Raw genomic sequence first — 16,216 nt, forward strand, 5'->3', positions numbered from 1 at the left:
TCATGCAAATTAGTTCCATTTTATTCCTACCATTGCATTCTCATCTCTTAAAAACTTTCTCCCTGTCTGCAGCCCAATGCTGTACTGCCTGTGGGCAGAGGCTGCTTCATTGCCACAGGCCAAGCGCAATGTTCACAGCACAACAGTGCATTAGAAAGAATTAGAAATGTCTTTGCAATGCAAATAGGCCACAAGCTTCAGCACCTTCTCTCCAGCTAAGTTCAACCACAGCTCTTCTAAACCTCACTAACCTGAAAATTGCAAAAGATGTGCTTTTCATGTGCTTCACGTTAAGCTAAAGTCTATGGAAACGGAAACTGTTGTTGAAGTTGGTATCAGTTACCACAGGACGTGGTATTTTTCCACAGATTAGGGAATACTCACACTTTCTGTTTTACTACCTGACTCACATGGGTGGCAGACTCCAAACTGTAGTTGGGATCTATAATGCCTTCAAGTATCTCAGACAGATTCAGAAAAGAATTTCTGGTTGTAACGTGATTATCAAGGAGAGAAGTCTGACCATCTTCCTTTGTCAGCAAGCCTTATACTCTGGAGAAAAATCATGGATCTAAACACTACAGCATTTGAAAAGTCTTTTAGGTTTTTGAAACATCGTGATTTATGTCCCTTAATTTCTTGGAAAAGTGTCCTATATAATGCCCTGAGACAGCCTGGGATAATACCAGTTACTGACTAAATATGTAATTGATATGTATTAAAATACACTCATTCATTTTCTGAACAACAAACCTAATACACTTGCAAGCTATTTGGTAAGGGACTCTATAATAGGAAGAATTTTCAAGAAATGTTGAGAGTCCCGTAACTTTCTGGGTGCAGACAGATAGACAGCTATGGGAAGAGCAAGGTACGGTCTTGGGATAAACTGACAGCTGGGTAGCACAAAATGCAGAGAACAAGGCACAGGAAGACTGGGCAGGGAATATGCTGGTTCCTCCCTGTGAAGCCATCACCACATCCTGTGTCTCTGCCCAGCTGAAGCAGACTGCTGCATTCACAGCTCTCCCCACACAGGATGTGGGGAAAAGAACTGGACAAAGGAGTCATGTCAGAGAAAAGAAGTGAATGGGGCAGCAAACACTAAAACACTGCAAAAGAGAATATAAGGGAAAGGAAAGGTCTGTCAGGGTAGGAACAGGGAAGGTTCATTTCTGGGCTCCTGAAGGTCATGACTTGACCATCCTCCCTGCATTAGAAGCCACAATGAGAAGAAGAGCACAGTGTGAGTGACTGCAGCCCTTCCCTTGCTGTTACAGGGTGGCCCATGGCATGCACAAATTTGATTCCCTAAGTACCATAATGCTGTAGTGTGTTCAATTTTCAGAGGCTTCATTTACCATTATGCTTGATCATCTTCCCAATTTAAAAGAAAAAAGGTAATTAACAATTTCCTACAAGTAGCTTTGCTGAGCAATTTCAGGTCTGCAAATAAAATCTTTAACTGTAAAAGACACCAACAAAACAAACATCTGCATTTCAATACCCAGGAAAATGGTAGAAAGTCTTAGAGTTTTTAAAACCTAAATTAGGTTCCCAGTAAATTTTTGTGTCTATTACATTAATTGATCAAAGTGAAATCAGTGTAGAGATACTAAGATGACTCTATACCTCAAAGTAATCACAGGTCATCTGAAAAACAAAGCTCACTATCTCAGTGGTTAGGCAAGTACTATTTTTACAGCAAGCAATAAAATTTCAACTCTGGCAAGTGAGCAGTCACAAGCAAAACACACCTGTGAAGTGTTCAGTAAATTCTTGCTCCAGTTTCATGGCTCTCTCAAATGTCTTCCTGGCTTGCTCTTCTGTTAAGCGTTTATTCATTTCCCTGAAAGGGAAAACATCATACCTTTTTTAAACTACTGTCAAATACTAGGAGTCTTTAAAGTTTTAAACTGTTTGAGTATTAATCCTAATAAGAGGGTTAACCCTAAAGACACCAAGCAAAGACTGTAGTGGAAATAAGCTGTTCTGGCATTATGTTGCATGGAATTAAACACAATGGCATTTGTTCCCAAGCACTTTAATTTGGATTAGAAGCTCCATCTTAAAGTTCCTAAAAATTAAACTCAGGGAATTAAATATTATTTAAAATGCAAACATTACAATTGTCTGCATATAACTTGCGGTTGGCTTTTCAAATACAACAGTCTCAAACAATTTAGCCTGAGGTACTTTACTTTTACTCACATGATATTTTCCACTGTTTTGGGTTTAATAAAAATGGAGATTGGGTACAGCTGGGCAATCTGCAACCTTTTGATCGCATTACCAGAAACATCAAGAATGCAATGTTTACCCTAAAAAGTGACAGAGAAGGGAAAATGGCACTAAGTAAAGTTTAAGTCACAAGTAGCATAGCATAATAATTTAGAAGAGAAAACATGTCTCCACTGAAACCAACAAAATTAGATTATTTGCATCAATGATACTGTGATTTCACCACTTTGGCACAAGGTCCCCCAATCTCTTCTGTTGGCTCAGACATCATTTGAGATGTTCCTGACCCTTCTTTCTTCCTTCCTCTCTTCATCACAGGTTGCAGCCCAATCAGCAACGCAGAATCGTACAGAGGAGCAGCTGGACTTCAACCACACCAACAAATTTTTTATTTTGCTTTGTTTTGGTACTAATTTGAGGATGCTTTAGGGAGGTGGCCATGTCACAGATGCAGTTTAGAGAGGAGCCAGATGACTTAACTGGTATACCTGAGGGAGTGACAACCCTGTTGGCAGGGAAATATGCCACCATAGAACCTTCAGATGGAACTGCACACAAGCCCTCTCCTCCCCCAGGTACCACCCAGCAGAAATACCACATTGGAGATGGTGAATGCAATTTATTTGTGTTGATTTATTGTTCATCTCTTGAGAAACAAATGTAACTTGACCATTCTTTGGGCAGCTGGAAGACAATGTGGTAAGGCTGCTTTCCTACTCCTCTGTATTCTCCCACTATAAAGAATTTTCCAGCTTCACTTCAAAGGCTCTTCCTGTTCTCAGCTCCTTCCATCTCAGATATGCTCATTTCCACATCACACATTTTTATTTCTTTCCTTTCTGAGTAGCAGAGGATTAATTTTGCATACCATCATTTTAGAGGGGTACAGGGGAAGAGGAACAGAAAACCACTCTCAGGTGAGTACATTAAGAAAAGCTTTTTCTTTAGCGGTGACCAATATGAATTGCAGAAATCTGTGAGCCAGGATACAAACCCGCAAGTACCATATAACCAAAGGTTACTCATACCATACAACAGCATTCCTGAACTCCTGGGAGATCATTCCTGGAGGAATGTCTGAAATTACTGACATGCTTCTGCTTCCTGGCAGAAGAAATAACTAGGATCGTTTACATTTGATCTCTTGCACAACAAAATCAGAATTTTATTTCAGGAATTCTTAAAGAGAAGTGTTCTTCCCACATGAACAATGCATATGTCTGTTTGCTTTCAGCTAATGATAGCTGTTTCCCAGATCCAGTCCATGGGTTTGGATGCCAACTGGTAACATTTAAAAAAGGTGTCTGTATGTCCTAGCAGAGTATTTTACATGTGCTCATCTGTCCACATCTTTAAATGTGGCACATGCTCTGAGAACTGAGAATTAAGAGCATTACTTAGTCCTTTTTTCTTTTTCAAATAAAACACTATTTGCTGTGTTTGGCCCAACAACTTAAGCCAGGAGCCAAAGGATTTGGGGCAAAGGGTGAAGGGCTAGAGAGCCAGCACAGTACCTGTGCTGGACTTTATGGGATATAACCGTGACAGTTTAATCCAAATCAGCAATGAATGTTCATTAACTGTGGCCTCAAGACACAGAGATTTGCAAACTGCTGATGATTCCAAAGGAAAGAGGATATGAAAATTCTTTTCAAGTGAAAGACAAGGAAAAGAAACACAAGTACATCGTGATACTATCATGTTTTCATCCAGGGAAGCTATTTTACTCTTTGCACAGTGCATTTAGAATAATATTTTACATATTTTAGTTCCTTACTTGCACTGCATCTGATTGAGAAGCCCAGCACAGCAGCCAGTGCCCTCTATAACTGAACAATGACATCAGAAAGCATCTTTAGCTGTTACCATTGCGGGTAAGGAAACGAGAGAGACAGGGATCAGCTGGAAGCATGGGCAAATGAACACAACTGAAAGCTATTTTAAGAATACTGTTTCTGGTTCTTTTGGGGCAATAGCAGTCACTTCTGTTCTGTCTTCTCCTAAATTGATCCAAGTAGAAAACCTGGAAATCATCTTTTGTATCCCAGCAATAAAACCCACTGAAAAGACTCATCTTTTCAGCGAGATGGAAAAGAATACAAGGATGGGAGTAGTCCCAGATCAACCAGTTTGCAGCCCTGTCATGATTTTGAAGTAAAGTTCTGAAGGACAGGCCATTGCTTCCCAGAAAAATAAAGTTAGCTGCAACTGAGAAGTTGCTGCATCTACCCAAAGTCCCACAGTGCCTGTGCAAGACATTTAACTGCATGGAGACATTCGGTAATACTTTGTTCTTCATGTCCATTTGTGAAAGATTCACAGCAATTTTGTACCTTACTAATCCCAACAGATGGACAAAAGAACAGAGCCACTTTCAGGTCCAGGATGGAACTGAAGGATTGTATTCGTGCTACCAAGTGAAGCAACTGCCAACAGATTTATAATGTTTAAGCTGTTCAACAGTTTCATCATTTATCCACATATGATAATTTCACAGCTTTGTTCAGCCTCCCATACAAAGTACTGTTCATTTACTTGAACAATTCTGTAATTAATATTCTTTCCTTTGCTTTTCTCACTATATCCCACAGGGCCAGGTTCCATTCCCTATGGTGAGAAAGACAGGAGAAGAAAACATCACTTGACCCACAGAATCTCACCGTGTTTGCCCTGGTTTTGCTTCCAGTAAATTCATTTGCCAGAAATAGCAATACTCACCCATTTGGTCAAAACGGTCTACAGAGTTTTCCAGAGGACTTAACTACACTCCTGTGGCCCACGGGTTACCCATACTTACCCTCTGCATGTCCAGACTGACTGTGCCCACACTGGTGAGTTCCCACCTAGAAAATAGCTGGTCCTTCTCTCACAGAAATCAGATAACATTGGCTACTGTAAATGCACTGGATTTGTAAGCAGTAGAGCAACACTCATCAACTCAACATGGAACATTTGCAAAAAATTTTCACCAAAAATTTTTCTTTAGGACAAGCTCTCTCAGACATACACTTTCTTTTTCCCACTTTTTTTCAGACAGATCAAGTCAACTTCAGATTGACTTTAGAAATAAGTAGAATTTGCAAGAAATAGTTAACTCAAATCACTTTGGGATAGAAACAGTAAGGTCAATCTTCAAAATATAAGTGTAGTTATGGAAAAAAATACTTTTAAAATTAAATTCTTTACATTTACTCTTTTCCCTTTGTTAGCTAAAACTATGAGGAGCACAAGGAATAACATTTTTACAAGTTTTCTTCTACACAGGTCTATGTAAAAGGGATCATCATATTAATTAATTCTACCAGCACTACCTTAATTAGTTAATGATCTATGTATGTGAGCTCAGCTCATTAGCCTATGATTCCAATTATTTCTTCTATATTCTCTTTAAATGAGAGGGCACAATATCATTGCTCTTTTCCCACAATTTAATCATGATGCTTTCATTATTCCAAAGCTTCATTATTTCCTTAAATGCATCTGTGACAATGTGCTTTGTTTCTAGTTTTATACAATTTCCTTTAGAAGTCAGAGTGTTCCTAATGGCTTCTTGCCATTCTTCTCTTTTTCCCTGTCAGCACAGGCATATAATCACCTCAGTAAATGAAAGTAAGTAGCACTGATTTACCTTTTCTGCTACTTCTCGCACTGATTGGACACTTGTTCCATAAAGATGATTATTGTACTGGCCAGCTTCAATGAATTTGTGATCCTGAATATCCTTCTCCATTTGCTCTCGAGAAGTGACAAAATGGTAATCACGTCCATCCACCTCATAATCTCGTTTTGGTCTAGTAGTATCTTTAAATATAAACCAGTAGTTTTTAAAGGAAAATAAAAAACAGTGACTTTTTTTCGCTACAATATCCAAAAAGTCTCCCATTTATACTGCAAAATTTTCACAAACAGATTGACAACATTAAGATAGGTCTATAAAGTTTAAACAATATATTAACTTTTTTTTAACCCAAGAAACAGAGGATGTCTATTAAAAAATTAAGAGAAAAATATAATTTAAAATTGCCTTAGTGTTTGCTGAAACTTACGTGGAACACATGAGCCAAACTTGTCTGGAAATTCTGAGATCAGGTCATCATTTATTCTATCTTTCATGGGTCCCAAAACAATCACAGGTCGAGTGTAACTGACTATTAAACATAAAGGAATAACATCAGTTATATTTCATATGATTATTAACTTTTAAGAGTTATCAAAATAAGCTTTCTCACATAGCAATGATTTTAATACTTAAAAGAATATGTACTTCTAAAGAGAATAAAAACACGTTGAAGAACATAAATCAGTTAATATCATAGTCATAGTAAGATGTTAGACCTTCACTCTCAAATCATCATCCTCAGTGATTGAAAATGAGTCTTAAATTATGAAGCCTTTGGGGAAAAAAAAACCCTTTTCACAAAGTAACATCCTAAATTTTAATGGAAAAAGGAAAGAGGGGAGGTTTGAAAATCTTTTCAATTCAAAGAGACACCTAAGCAGCAGCACAGTTCATGACATTCTGTGTCTGTTGGAAGAAGCTTCTTTTCCTGTAAGACCACAACTCACATACAAAATGACTCAACTATAAATAGTTTCTGTAACTATTAACACCCTTACAAAATTAAGTGTAGTATCTTTTAAAAGTAGTTTAATTATTTATAATAAAGGGGTTTTAGTTGAAAATTAAGCTTAAGTAGATTATGTCTAATCACACTTTAAGAACCATTAAGACAATAATGCCCAAGTATGTTGTCACGATCATGTAATTTCAGCAGTAAAAATTTTAATTTTAGGTTCAAATCTGTCTGCACAAATGAGTACCAATTAATTAAAGTCTGGCATATTAAACATATTTTAATTTGACTCAGAGCTATTTCCTTTCCACTGCATTACTATATTCATAAGAGGAATGTCTTGAATCCAGTAACTATCAGCTTATTAATTAAATAACAAAAATCTTTGCTTTTTCTCCCATTGTGAGTCCCTCTGGCGAGGGGGCACACACAGACCAGCAGCTGCTCCTGTGAGGGTGACAAAACTCCAGTTTCCTAGTTTAGGCATAATTTACTTTATATCAAAGAGGGCTACCATCTCCCAATTTCTAGTAGAGTCTTAATTCAAGCATTTCTCATCCATAACTTTATTTGGCATTTTGCAATAATTCAAATTATATTACATAAATAATGTAGTCTATATTAGCCTTGTATAACAATTTTTACTACTTCTGGAAGATTACTGATAAACTGAGGCCTTTGTGCCATGATTATCAAATCAGAGTGGAAAGTCTATACAGGTGTATGTGTTGCAAAAACAACTTGGCCACACCACTCACTGCAGGAAACCAAAAATGAAATCTCGGCACTCAAAATTCCTGTGAATATGTGATGTATATTTACTTTGACTGCCATCTGATTTGATAGGTAACAGGTAAGTATTCCCAAAGGACATTCCTTTCATCAGAATAATTTACAAGTATATGAGCTATATATCAAATAATGTAAAGCACCTGTACCAGTGATTGGGAACACTAAAAATTGTGTCTATATTCACACAGTGAATCACAATCAAGACCAAGGTGAAGAGACAAAACCATTCCACTGGAAATCAGTGAAAAGCATTTTTTTTTAAATGCAAGTGTGAGAAAATATTTTCTCCTATTGATTTCCATTTCATTAAATTTTACTTTTTTTCTGGAAAAAATCCCTTGGCAATTGTTAACCAAATTAGCCACGTAAGAAGTCCATACAGAAATGGGAGACTGTTCAGAGACATTTCAATTAAAGTTGGTAAATAGACAAGTGATCTATTCACACACTTTTTGCTGTGACAGAAACAGTGAGAATGCTAAGGCAATATGAAACAGAAGAAAACGATAATTTCCAAGGTTCTCACTGATGAAACTGTTAAGCATACTACATTTTCCTTCCACAATATAAACCACACAAGAAATTATTGAAGTAGCCCACCTTTGGATTTTGCATTAAATAATTTAGACGTTTTATTTAATAATTTATGCCTTTATGATTTATTCATTTGAATAACAGTAAGTTTAAAAAGGGGAAGTTGTTTATAATGGTGCTTAGTACATAAAGGTACATGAAGCATTCTAACAATTCAAATTATTTTTTACTGAGCGAGATCTACAAACCTTCTTGTTGATTGACTGGTTCATATGACAACACATATTCCTCCTGGCCACCTAAAATGTAAAGGCAAAGACATATGAATGTATTTTTTCCTAAAGCAACATATTTAAGCTGAGTCACTCCATGGACTATAACGATACAGACATTGTTCAGCAATATGCATTACAATACTGATGATACTGATGAGGGACATCTTTCAAGAGCGATGAATTATAAAACTCACAAAGCTAAGCCAAACACCAAGCTTTAAAGCATAAGACGCATACAGTATAAATAACTTCCTGGTGTATGTTGGCATGTCAAGCTGGTGTCAAGCACAAGAAGAACTTTCAAGCATTGCTGAGATGCTGTTCCCCACATGTCCTGGATGCAACACATGCATGCTGTCATTCACTGCTAGAGCAGTGCCACCCGCATCGGGAGCATTCTCCATCCTCTGAAGCCAGCATTTACAATTACATTTTTCCATATTTATACATGGCTGGTAACCATGTATGTCAAGGTGTACAGATCTTCCATTAACTTTACCATGAACTGGCATTTATATAAACATCTTCAGCCACTCTAATTCTACCAAAAACGCTACGACTGTATATACTAAACAACTACTATTTTATCAATTAATTTTTAAAGACAAAGTTGAAAGCAAGGAATGCTTTGGATTGTTCTCAGCTCCAGGAAGCACATTAGCAGTGAATGAAACTAAAATAACTCAATCTTGAATTTTGACAGCTGTAGGCTTTTTAAATGTTAGTGAAAGCATCTGAAATATACCTCAGTTGCCAGGTCTCTAAAAGATTACTTCTAGTCTAACATATCTCTGAGTAAAATTTCTTTCAATGACATAACTAAAAATTAACTGTGACAGCAGAGAATTTATAATTCTGAAGATACAAGCTCAAATTATATGACATAGCTTTGAACTGAAGAAAATACAGTCCTCAAGTATTTAACTTGTCTAATTTTGGAGCATTCTTTGATGTTCATAAGCCATACTTAAAACAGGCAAAAGAACATACCAAGGCTACACCACAGTTGTGTAGAAACAGAGGAAAGACAAAGACTTCTATAAATTCATATATTGCTTCTATATATCTATCTCTATTTCAAAGCAAATGCCACTGATATTTTAAATCTAAATTTTACCATTTCATTAACAGAAATATTTCTCGTAGTTTGCAATAAGTTTGCATTCAAACTGTCCTACAGCAATACATGAAGGAAGACTTTAATTTCCTAAATTGCTGCAAGTGAGGAATACCTTAAGACAGACACAAAACCATGCAACCTGTACATTTTAATATCTCAAAAAGTTACTCATGCAAATGGATTTTAGAAGGACAGTATATACTTTCAGAACCCTTTTTAGGCTAGGGAGAGGAATAGGGAATCACCAACTATCAACTCATCTATGAAAGATCCAGCTCACGTATAATTAGATATTTCTTTGGAGAAGTCACATTGCTATAAGGTCAAAGATTAGTTATGCAGACTACTAAAGAGATAAGAACAAGTGAAAAGCATCCCCTGATTGAGGGCAAAAAGTATATATTGTCACTGCTTTTCAATACTTTAGAAAAATTAGTATTAATGGAATGAACCTTTTGAACAACCGTACTCATCTGTAATCAAGATAACTTTCATATTAGACAGCAGTAAGAAGAAATTAAAAGAATATTTTAATAAAAAGTGCTCAGAGTTACACATTGACATAAGCAAATCCATGACATTTACAATAAAATCCTGGCTTCTCAAGTAACAATAGAGTAAAAAACTAACTAGTAGTACCAATAATGAGGTTTAAATGTATATAAAGCAAGCTCTCAGAAAAACCTTGGTAGTGAGGGAAGAGAGCGAAGCAGCAAATTTATGAAGAAATAGTCATGGTTAGATAGTTTTAATGGTGTGTCATTAAAAATGATTAAAATTTCTCCTTGTCAAAGGCAACTTCCATATGTGCTCAATTCTGTGTTACTCTCAGGGAATACAGATGCCTCCCTCAATTGGTTTCTTTTCAATTACAGTCTGCAACATCATCAGCATTTTGCATATGTGTATATACATTCTCTCCTTCAGTGTAATCATCTGGAAGAAAATATGTGGCTCATCACCTCTGAAAAGATCTACAGCTTCCAAACATATATATCTGTTAATGAGCCACCTTCCTTATTATCCTGACATAAATTACGTATTTCTGCAGTGCCCATTACACAGTTAGCAGGCAGCCAGGAGCTGAGCAGCAAATCATTGCATGACTTCTACTGTTTCTTCTTTTCATGTTTCTCTTCAAATCCTCAGCTTTGCTGTTGTCCTGCTCTGGTCTATCATGGCTTCCAGGTCTAGACTGCAACCTCACTGGGAAGCTGTTCACTGGAAATGAGCAGTGGGATTCGAGTTCTTGCTATGGTTTAAGACATGTTAAAGCACAGTAGAGCAGCACCATGCAGCCTATTACCCACCATGAACATGGAGTACTACTGGGTAATAGTTAACACTACTGAAGCTTATGCTAGTAGAAAAACCAAACTGAGTGTGGTATTTAGAAGACACTACATCTTCAGAGGGAGAGAGAAAACTAGCATGCTGATTTATCAAAACTGACTCCAGCACTGACTGTGTGTCGTATGCTTTGAAGACAGTTCATACTAAGCACCCATGCTTGACAAAATAAATGAGCTGAAAGCAAGGGTAAATACATGTTTGCTTATCTGTACTTTCACTGAAGTATATACATATTCAATCTGACTATCAGTTGTGAAAAACTTTAGATAGTTCTGGCATTATTTGACAGATTACACAGTTTGGTTACACTTCCAGTATTAAGTCTCAGCTACATATAATTATATTTGTCAGTATTAAATTTACATTTAAATTTAACAGGTCTAGCTAGCTTGCGTAATTTGAAAAAAAAAAAAAAATAGGAGCAGATTCAAATTAAGCTGAACTAGGAAAATCACAGGCAACAATAAAAATATCCATAAAGGAGGTTTGCAGTGATTCTAGGGAGTTTTTTAAAAACAAAGACATAGAACAATTTGCAGTACTGCACCAAATACACAAACACAGATTTCACCTGAAGGTGACTGGAAGTTCTATTTAACATGTAAATACCCAGAAAAGACAGACAAACAAAACCAAAGAAAGAGCTACAAAACAAAGGTTCTGAATAAACAAAGAACTTAAAAACACTTACGGTAACTACTTTCACTATCGCTGGCATTAGAGGTTACATGCTCTGAAATTGCAACACAATGGGAAAAAAATAAGGAACATACACCAATGGCATGAGTCAAACAGAAAGAAAATCGACAAAAAATAGTCCAGATGAAAGACAATACTCATATCAAAGTGCTGAAATCAATACATACTGCATATAAAAGTTTTAAGGTACTTCTCATAGCTCTCAGGATCAAGCTTAATTTCATATGAAAGGAATTGATGTTAATAAAAAGAAAAACATTAAACAGCACACAAAATAAGATTACAAAAAGTACACTAATTCACAATTCACATGTAACCCTGCAATTTTTAGGTTTTCACTTCGGGATGAATTTTTTTGAGTAAAAATCATGGGATTTCATGAGTTGAGTAAAAATGATGGCATTTCAAATTTTATGCAGGCAATTCATTGATTACATTTAGAGTCTTGTAGCAGAAAATAATGGATTAAATTAGAGGAAATACAGTGTAGCATGTAACACAACTTGAATTAAGTGTGGTAAGGCAGTTTCAAAAAGTCTGTGCTGAAAAACAGACTAGAAGCCAACTGTTTACAGAATAGAGTCATCTAGAGATATTTCTGGACCATATTATGTAGTTTAAACTAGGTATGATCATAAGGCCATAAAGGCTGCTTTTGATCTTGTTCTAAACCATAAGGCCATAAAGGTTGCTAAATTCTTCTGGTCTAGATGAATAATTCCTTTGAAAGTAGCCATTTCAGAATTGAAAAATGAATGTTACAGTGACTAGAATTTTTACTTCATGATTGAGGCCAGGTACGGAAGCACACTGGCCTACAAGTAATTTCACGAACACTGAGCCTTACGGTTATGCCTTGGGCAGAAATGCTATCCTTAATGACCCTTAGGCACATCCCTTTAGAGACTACTGTTCCTATTGCATAAGTGCCTGTGAATTTAATACCTGTGATGAAATCATGGTCTTGACTTTTTTTATTTGTCATTTTAATACATTTAGTGGTGAGGTGTGTATACACAAACAGAACTGCTGAGAGTACAGAGCAACTTTTGAATCTTACTGGATTCAAATAGAAATATGACGAATGCTTATAAGTCTCCCCTGTTAGCCGTCCACCTGGTCTAAAAGCATCATGAGCATTCAAGTCAAACAGAAAAATTCTCATGGCATTTGTTAAGGGAAAGTTTTGTTTGCTTTAAGTAGCCGTAAACATCAGTCGCCTAAAGAGAGGAGTGAAAACTGTAACTAGTTAAAGTAGCATGGCAATGGTTGTACTATTACTGTAAAAAGCCATAAGGTTATTTTTAAATAAATAAAAATACAAGGACAAGATATAAATAACATTAAAAAATAATCACCAAATTTAAAAACACAGTACTGTTAAGGACAAACAAGAAAGCACTGGTAAGCTTCTAAAAACGAAACAAATCTAATGTGACAGTCACATAAACTTTACATGTTCCTGAAAGCAAAAACTCCAAAAGATTACAAACGAGGAAAAGCTTATGAACCATTTTTAGTCAACCTCCTTATGCCAGTAGAGCACCAATCTCAAAGAGATCTGTCAAAAAAAAAAAAAGTAGTAATTTTTCAGATGGAGGTTAAAATAACTTGGGAGTATTTTGATCACTTACTCAGGCCTTTTGATCCCATGTCGTCAGGGACCTCCTGCAGAGTAGTCCCCAGAGGGCAAGCAATAAAAAGACAATCACAAAGAAAATAATTGTCAGTAATATATAAAATTGGCGCTACGACAGGAGACAGTTCCTAGAACATCACAGGGAAAATAAGTCTATAGAATTTGACTTGACTGGCACATGAAGTGCAATCAGTAATGCAAATGGCAGAGAACAGTGTTTTGAACCTGGTCTAAATTAGCAAATTTATGCAACTACGTTTTGAGAATACACTTTGTTTTTTAGTGCTGGCAAGAACAATGAAAATCAAAGTAACCTCTCTTCATTAGCAAAATCAAATTAGAATGAACGACTTTGAAGAACCAGTCTAAAGGGACTGATTTGAGAAGCTGGTAAGCTCCATTATACTTTCATCAATATTGTGCCTTCTCCTCCAAGTCAGAAACAGAGAAGTATCACTGACAGCACTGGAAGGCAGTTATCTCCTCCAGTTAGTCAACAATATTGCCCAGTTTATTCCAAACTGGGATACTCTTGTGTTAAGTTTTATTTTAGCAGCAAACAAAGGGTTGCACCGGTTTGGTAGACTGGTTTGCCATTGGCACCACAAGCTCTTCAGCCTGTTGCAGCTCATGAAACTGTCTCCATGGTAACACCTTAGTGCAGTCTAGCAGGCCCTTCTACTGTGCTTCGCTCTCCATCGAATGCCACATACTTACGGTCAATATCACTGGTTTCCTGCTCACTCTGGTCCTTGTTCTTGTAGAAGGGAAATTTTCGGGAAAAGAGGTTCTTTTTACGCTTGTCATTGAATGACTGCTGAAGAAGAGAAGGAGGGGCAAAACAAAGGATGTCTAATGTCTGTGTGAACAAAGGCCCAGACCAGCAGCTTTGCGGAAGCTGACTCCTACAACCACATTATGCAGTGCATATCTCAGTTTAACACTTATCTTCTCAGCTCATAAGAAATAGAGACTGGGATCAGGACTCTGCTCATATTCTCCATGTTTCACATGCTTAGTACTGAGAAAACTAGTTCATCCTATACAGCCTGACCTGTATTTCACAAATTTAGGCTTACTGTGAGTGTAAAAAAAAAAAGTGAAAACTAGGCTGCTGTAAGATGGCCAAACCATAATGACTCAAAGTCAATTAAATCATTGATATTATCTCATTTAGGGGTTACAGTATTTTTAAAAAAAAAGCCCAAAAAAAAAAAAAGCTGTAGTTTTTGCAAACAGCTGATACTGTAACAGAACATCAGAAGTATTTGGCAGTGTTACCAACCAACTAAAACAAACAACTCCAAAACCTGTATCAATGTTTTACTATTGCAGTTCATTGCAAGTTCCCTGAAAGAAATGACTTTGTTCTATGTAAGTCTGCATCCCAATACAAAGATTAACTTTCAAAAGAGACAAACTAATTTCATTGGTTTATTGTGGCAATTATGTTTTTCAAGACTGCATTTATAATTACCACATGAAAAACCCTGTATATCAAGGATCATGTTCAGCAACTTTTGACATTAACTGCTCATGTTGCTGAAGAATTTCTGCATCTCAGTTGCTACAAACATTTCTAGAATTACTTACATAGACATTTACATCCATGTGAATATAAACTATTATTGTGCTCCTTGTCCAAGTGATGGAGAGCATCAATGCATTTTCATTCATATATAGGTATGTCTAGAGGTACTTAGCACAGAGTTTAGTAATATCTGCCATGTCTTCTGCTGAAGGCATCTTGTGACTACAGCACCTTTAATTTGCTGTTCCAAGTCAGTAAAAAACCTCAAAGTATAAATAAGTCAGTAATGTTTTAATTGCAGTTACGCCCAGAACTAGAGCTAATACAGCTAACTTAAAGTCAGCAGAAATTTCCTTCCCTCTTTTGGCATGAGTGACTCATCTGACCAGTTTTGCCAAGACATAAAATTTGCCATGTTTTTGTCATTTGGTTTGCAGAAAAGAACTACAATGGGAAGGATGGCAAAATAGGAAAACACCCAACTTGGTTTTGAGACCCTGTGCTGTAGGGGAACTATTTATTTCTAAGCTATGTGCAGCAGGAAGTAAGAAAAGCACCACAGAAACATCTTTTAAAAGCTATTGTAAAAAAAAAAAAAAAAATCATCATGCAATCAAGACTCTATTAACAATTGTTTCTAAATTTCGGAGCACGTTAACTTTCAAGTAATTGTCTTTCTTCAGCCCATGTGAGTTCACATTCTTCTATTTTATGCAATACAGTTCCAAAAAGGCATATTATCCCTTCTACCAGCATTAAGTATGGAATGAATTACAGTAACAACTAGGGGTCAAACAGGACAAATATTTTTTTTAAATGGTGGGCCACATTTTTCGGTACAATTGAAAACTAGCACTTGGCCTTCCTACAGAGAATGTCTACAGCTGTGCTCTTTTCCTACAGTGCAACACAAAAGCTGCATCCTGCTACAGGACTAACAATCCTTCTGGCCATCTGTTTTAATACAGATGCTTTTGCTATGCTGGGCAATAGCAGAAAAATCCAGTGATTTTTATTACCAATGTTTTTTTTTAAAAATTACTTGAAATTACAAGGTGTTAAAGAGGCACATGGTACCATGGGAGCACGATCAGTGACATTGAGCTCTGGAAATAACAATACTGTGATAAGGAGGAAATCCATAAAACCTTTAATTGCCTTGCATCTGTGTTCGACTAAAACTGTTATTCCACTGTAAAAATTGGTAAATTATCAACCTGACACATTGACAAAAGATCAAGTTTCAAGCCAATCATATCCTGGCAGGAACAATACTTGGCACAGGCAAATTTTTACGTTATGGTCCTCCTGACCTTCTCTAACAGAAGTCAAGTCACTGCAAATGATTTCTCACAACCAGGAAGGGTAATGTCATCTACAGAAAAAGGGCAACAAAGAAATACGTCCAGAGGAGATCCTTTCTGAGTATACTGAAAAATACTGTAATGTAAATTCAAA

General features: G+C 36.4%; 1 protein-coding gene across 27 annotated transcripts in view; it reads right to left on the reverse strand.

Moving 5' to 3' along the window:
* The window catches only part of DLG1 (discs large MAGUK scaffold protein 1), a 149,689-nt gene that overhangs the window by 2,607 nt on the left and 130,866 nt on the right, over nt 1–16,216 (reverse strand). For 11 of the 27 annotated variants that reach the window (XM_032118983.1, XM_032118982.1, XM_032118975.1 and 8 more), the window contains 7 exons: nt 13,945–14,044; nt 11,581–11,622; nt 8,390–8,440; nt 6,288–6,389; nt 5,870–6,042; nt 2,212–2,321; nt 1,758–1,849 (listed from right to left, as the gene is read on the reverse strand). In XM_032118983.1, the coding sequence (XP_031974874.1) occupies nt 1,758–1,849; nt 2,212–2,321; nt 5,870–6,042; nt 6,288–6,389; nt 8,390–8,440; nt 11,581–11,622; nt 13,945–14,044 (670 nt within the window). Of the gene's footprint in view, nt 1–1,757; nt 1,850–2,211; nt 2,322–5,869; nt 6,043–6,287; nt 6,390–8,389; nt 8,441–9,988; nt 10,025–11,580; nt 11,623–13,222; nt 13,257–13,944; nt 14,045–16,216 lie in introns of all 27 variants that reach the window. The other 16 variants (XM_032118987.1, XM_032118979.1, XM_032118978.1 and 13 more) reach the window with 7 other exon arrangements.

This window comes from Corvus moneduloides, chromosome 10, assembly GCF_009650955.1.
Source record: "Corvus moneduloides isolate bCorMon1 chromosome 10, bCorMon1.pri, whole genome shotgun sequence".
NCBI lineage: Eukaryota > Metazoa > Chordata > Aves > Passeriformes > Corvidae > Corvus > Corvus moneduloides.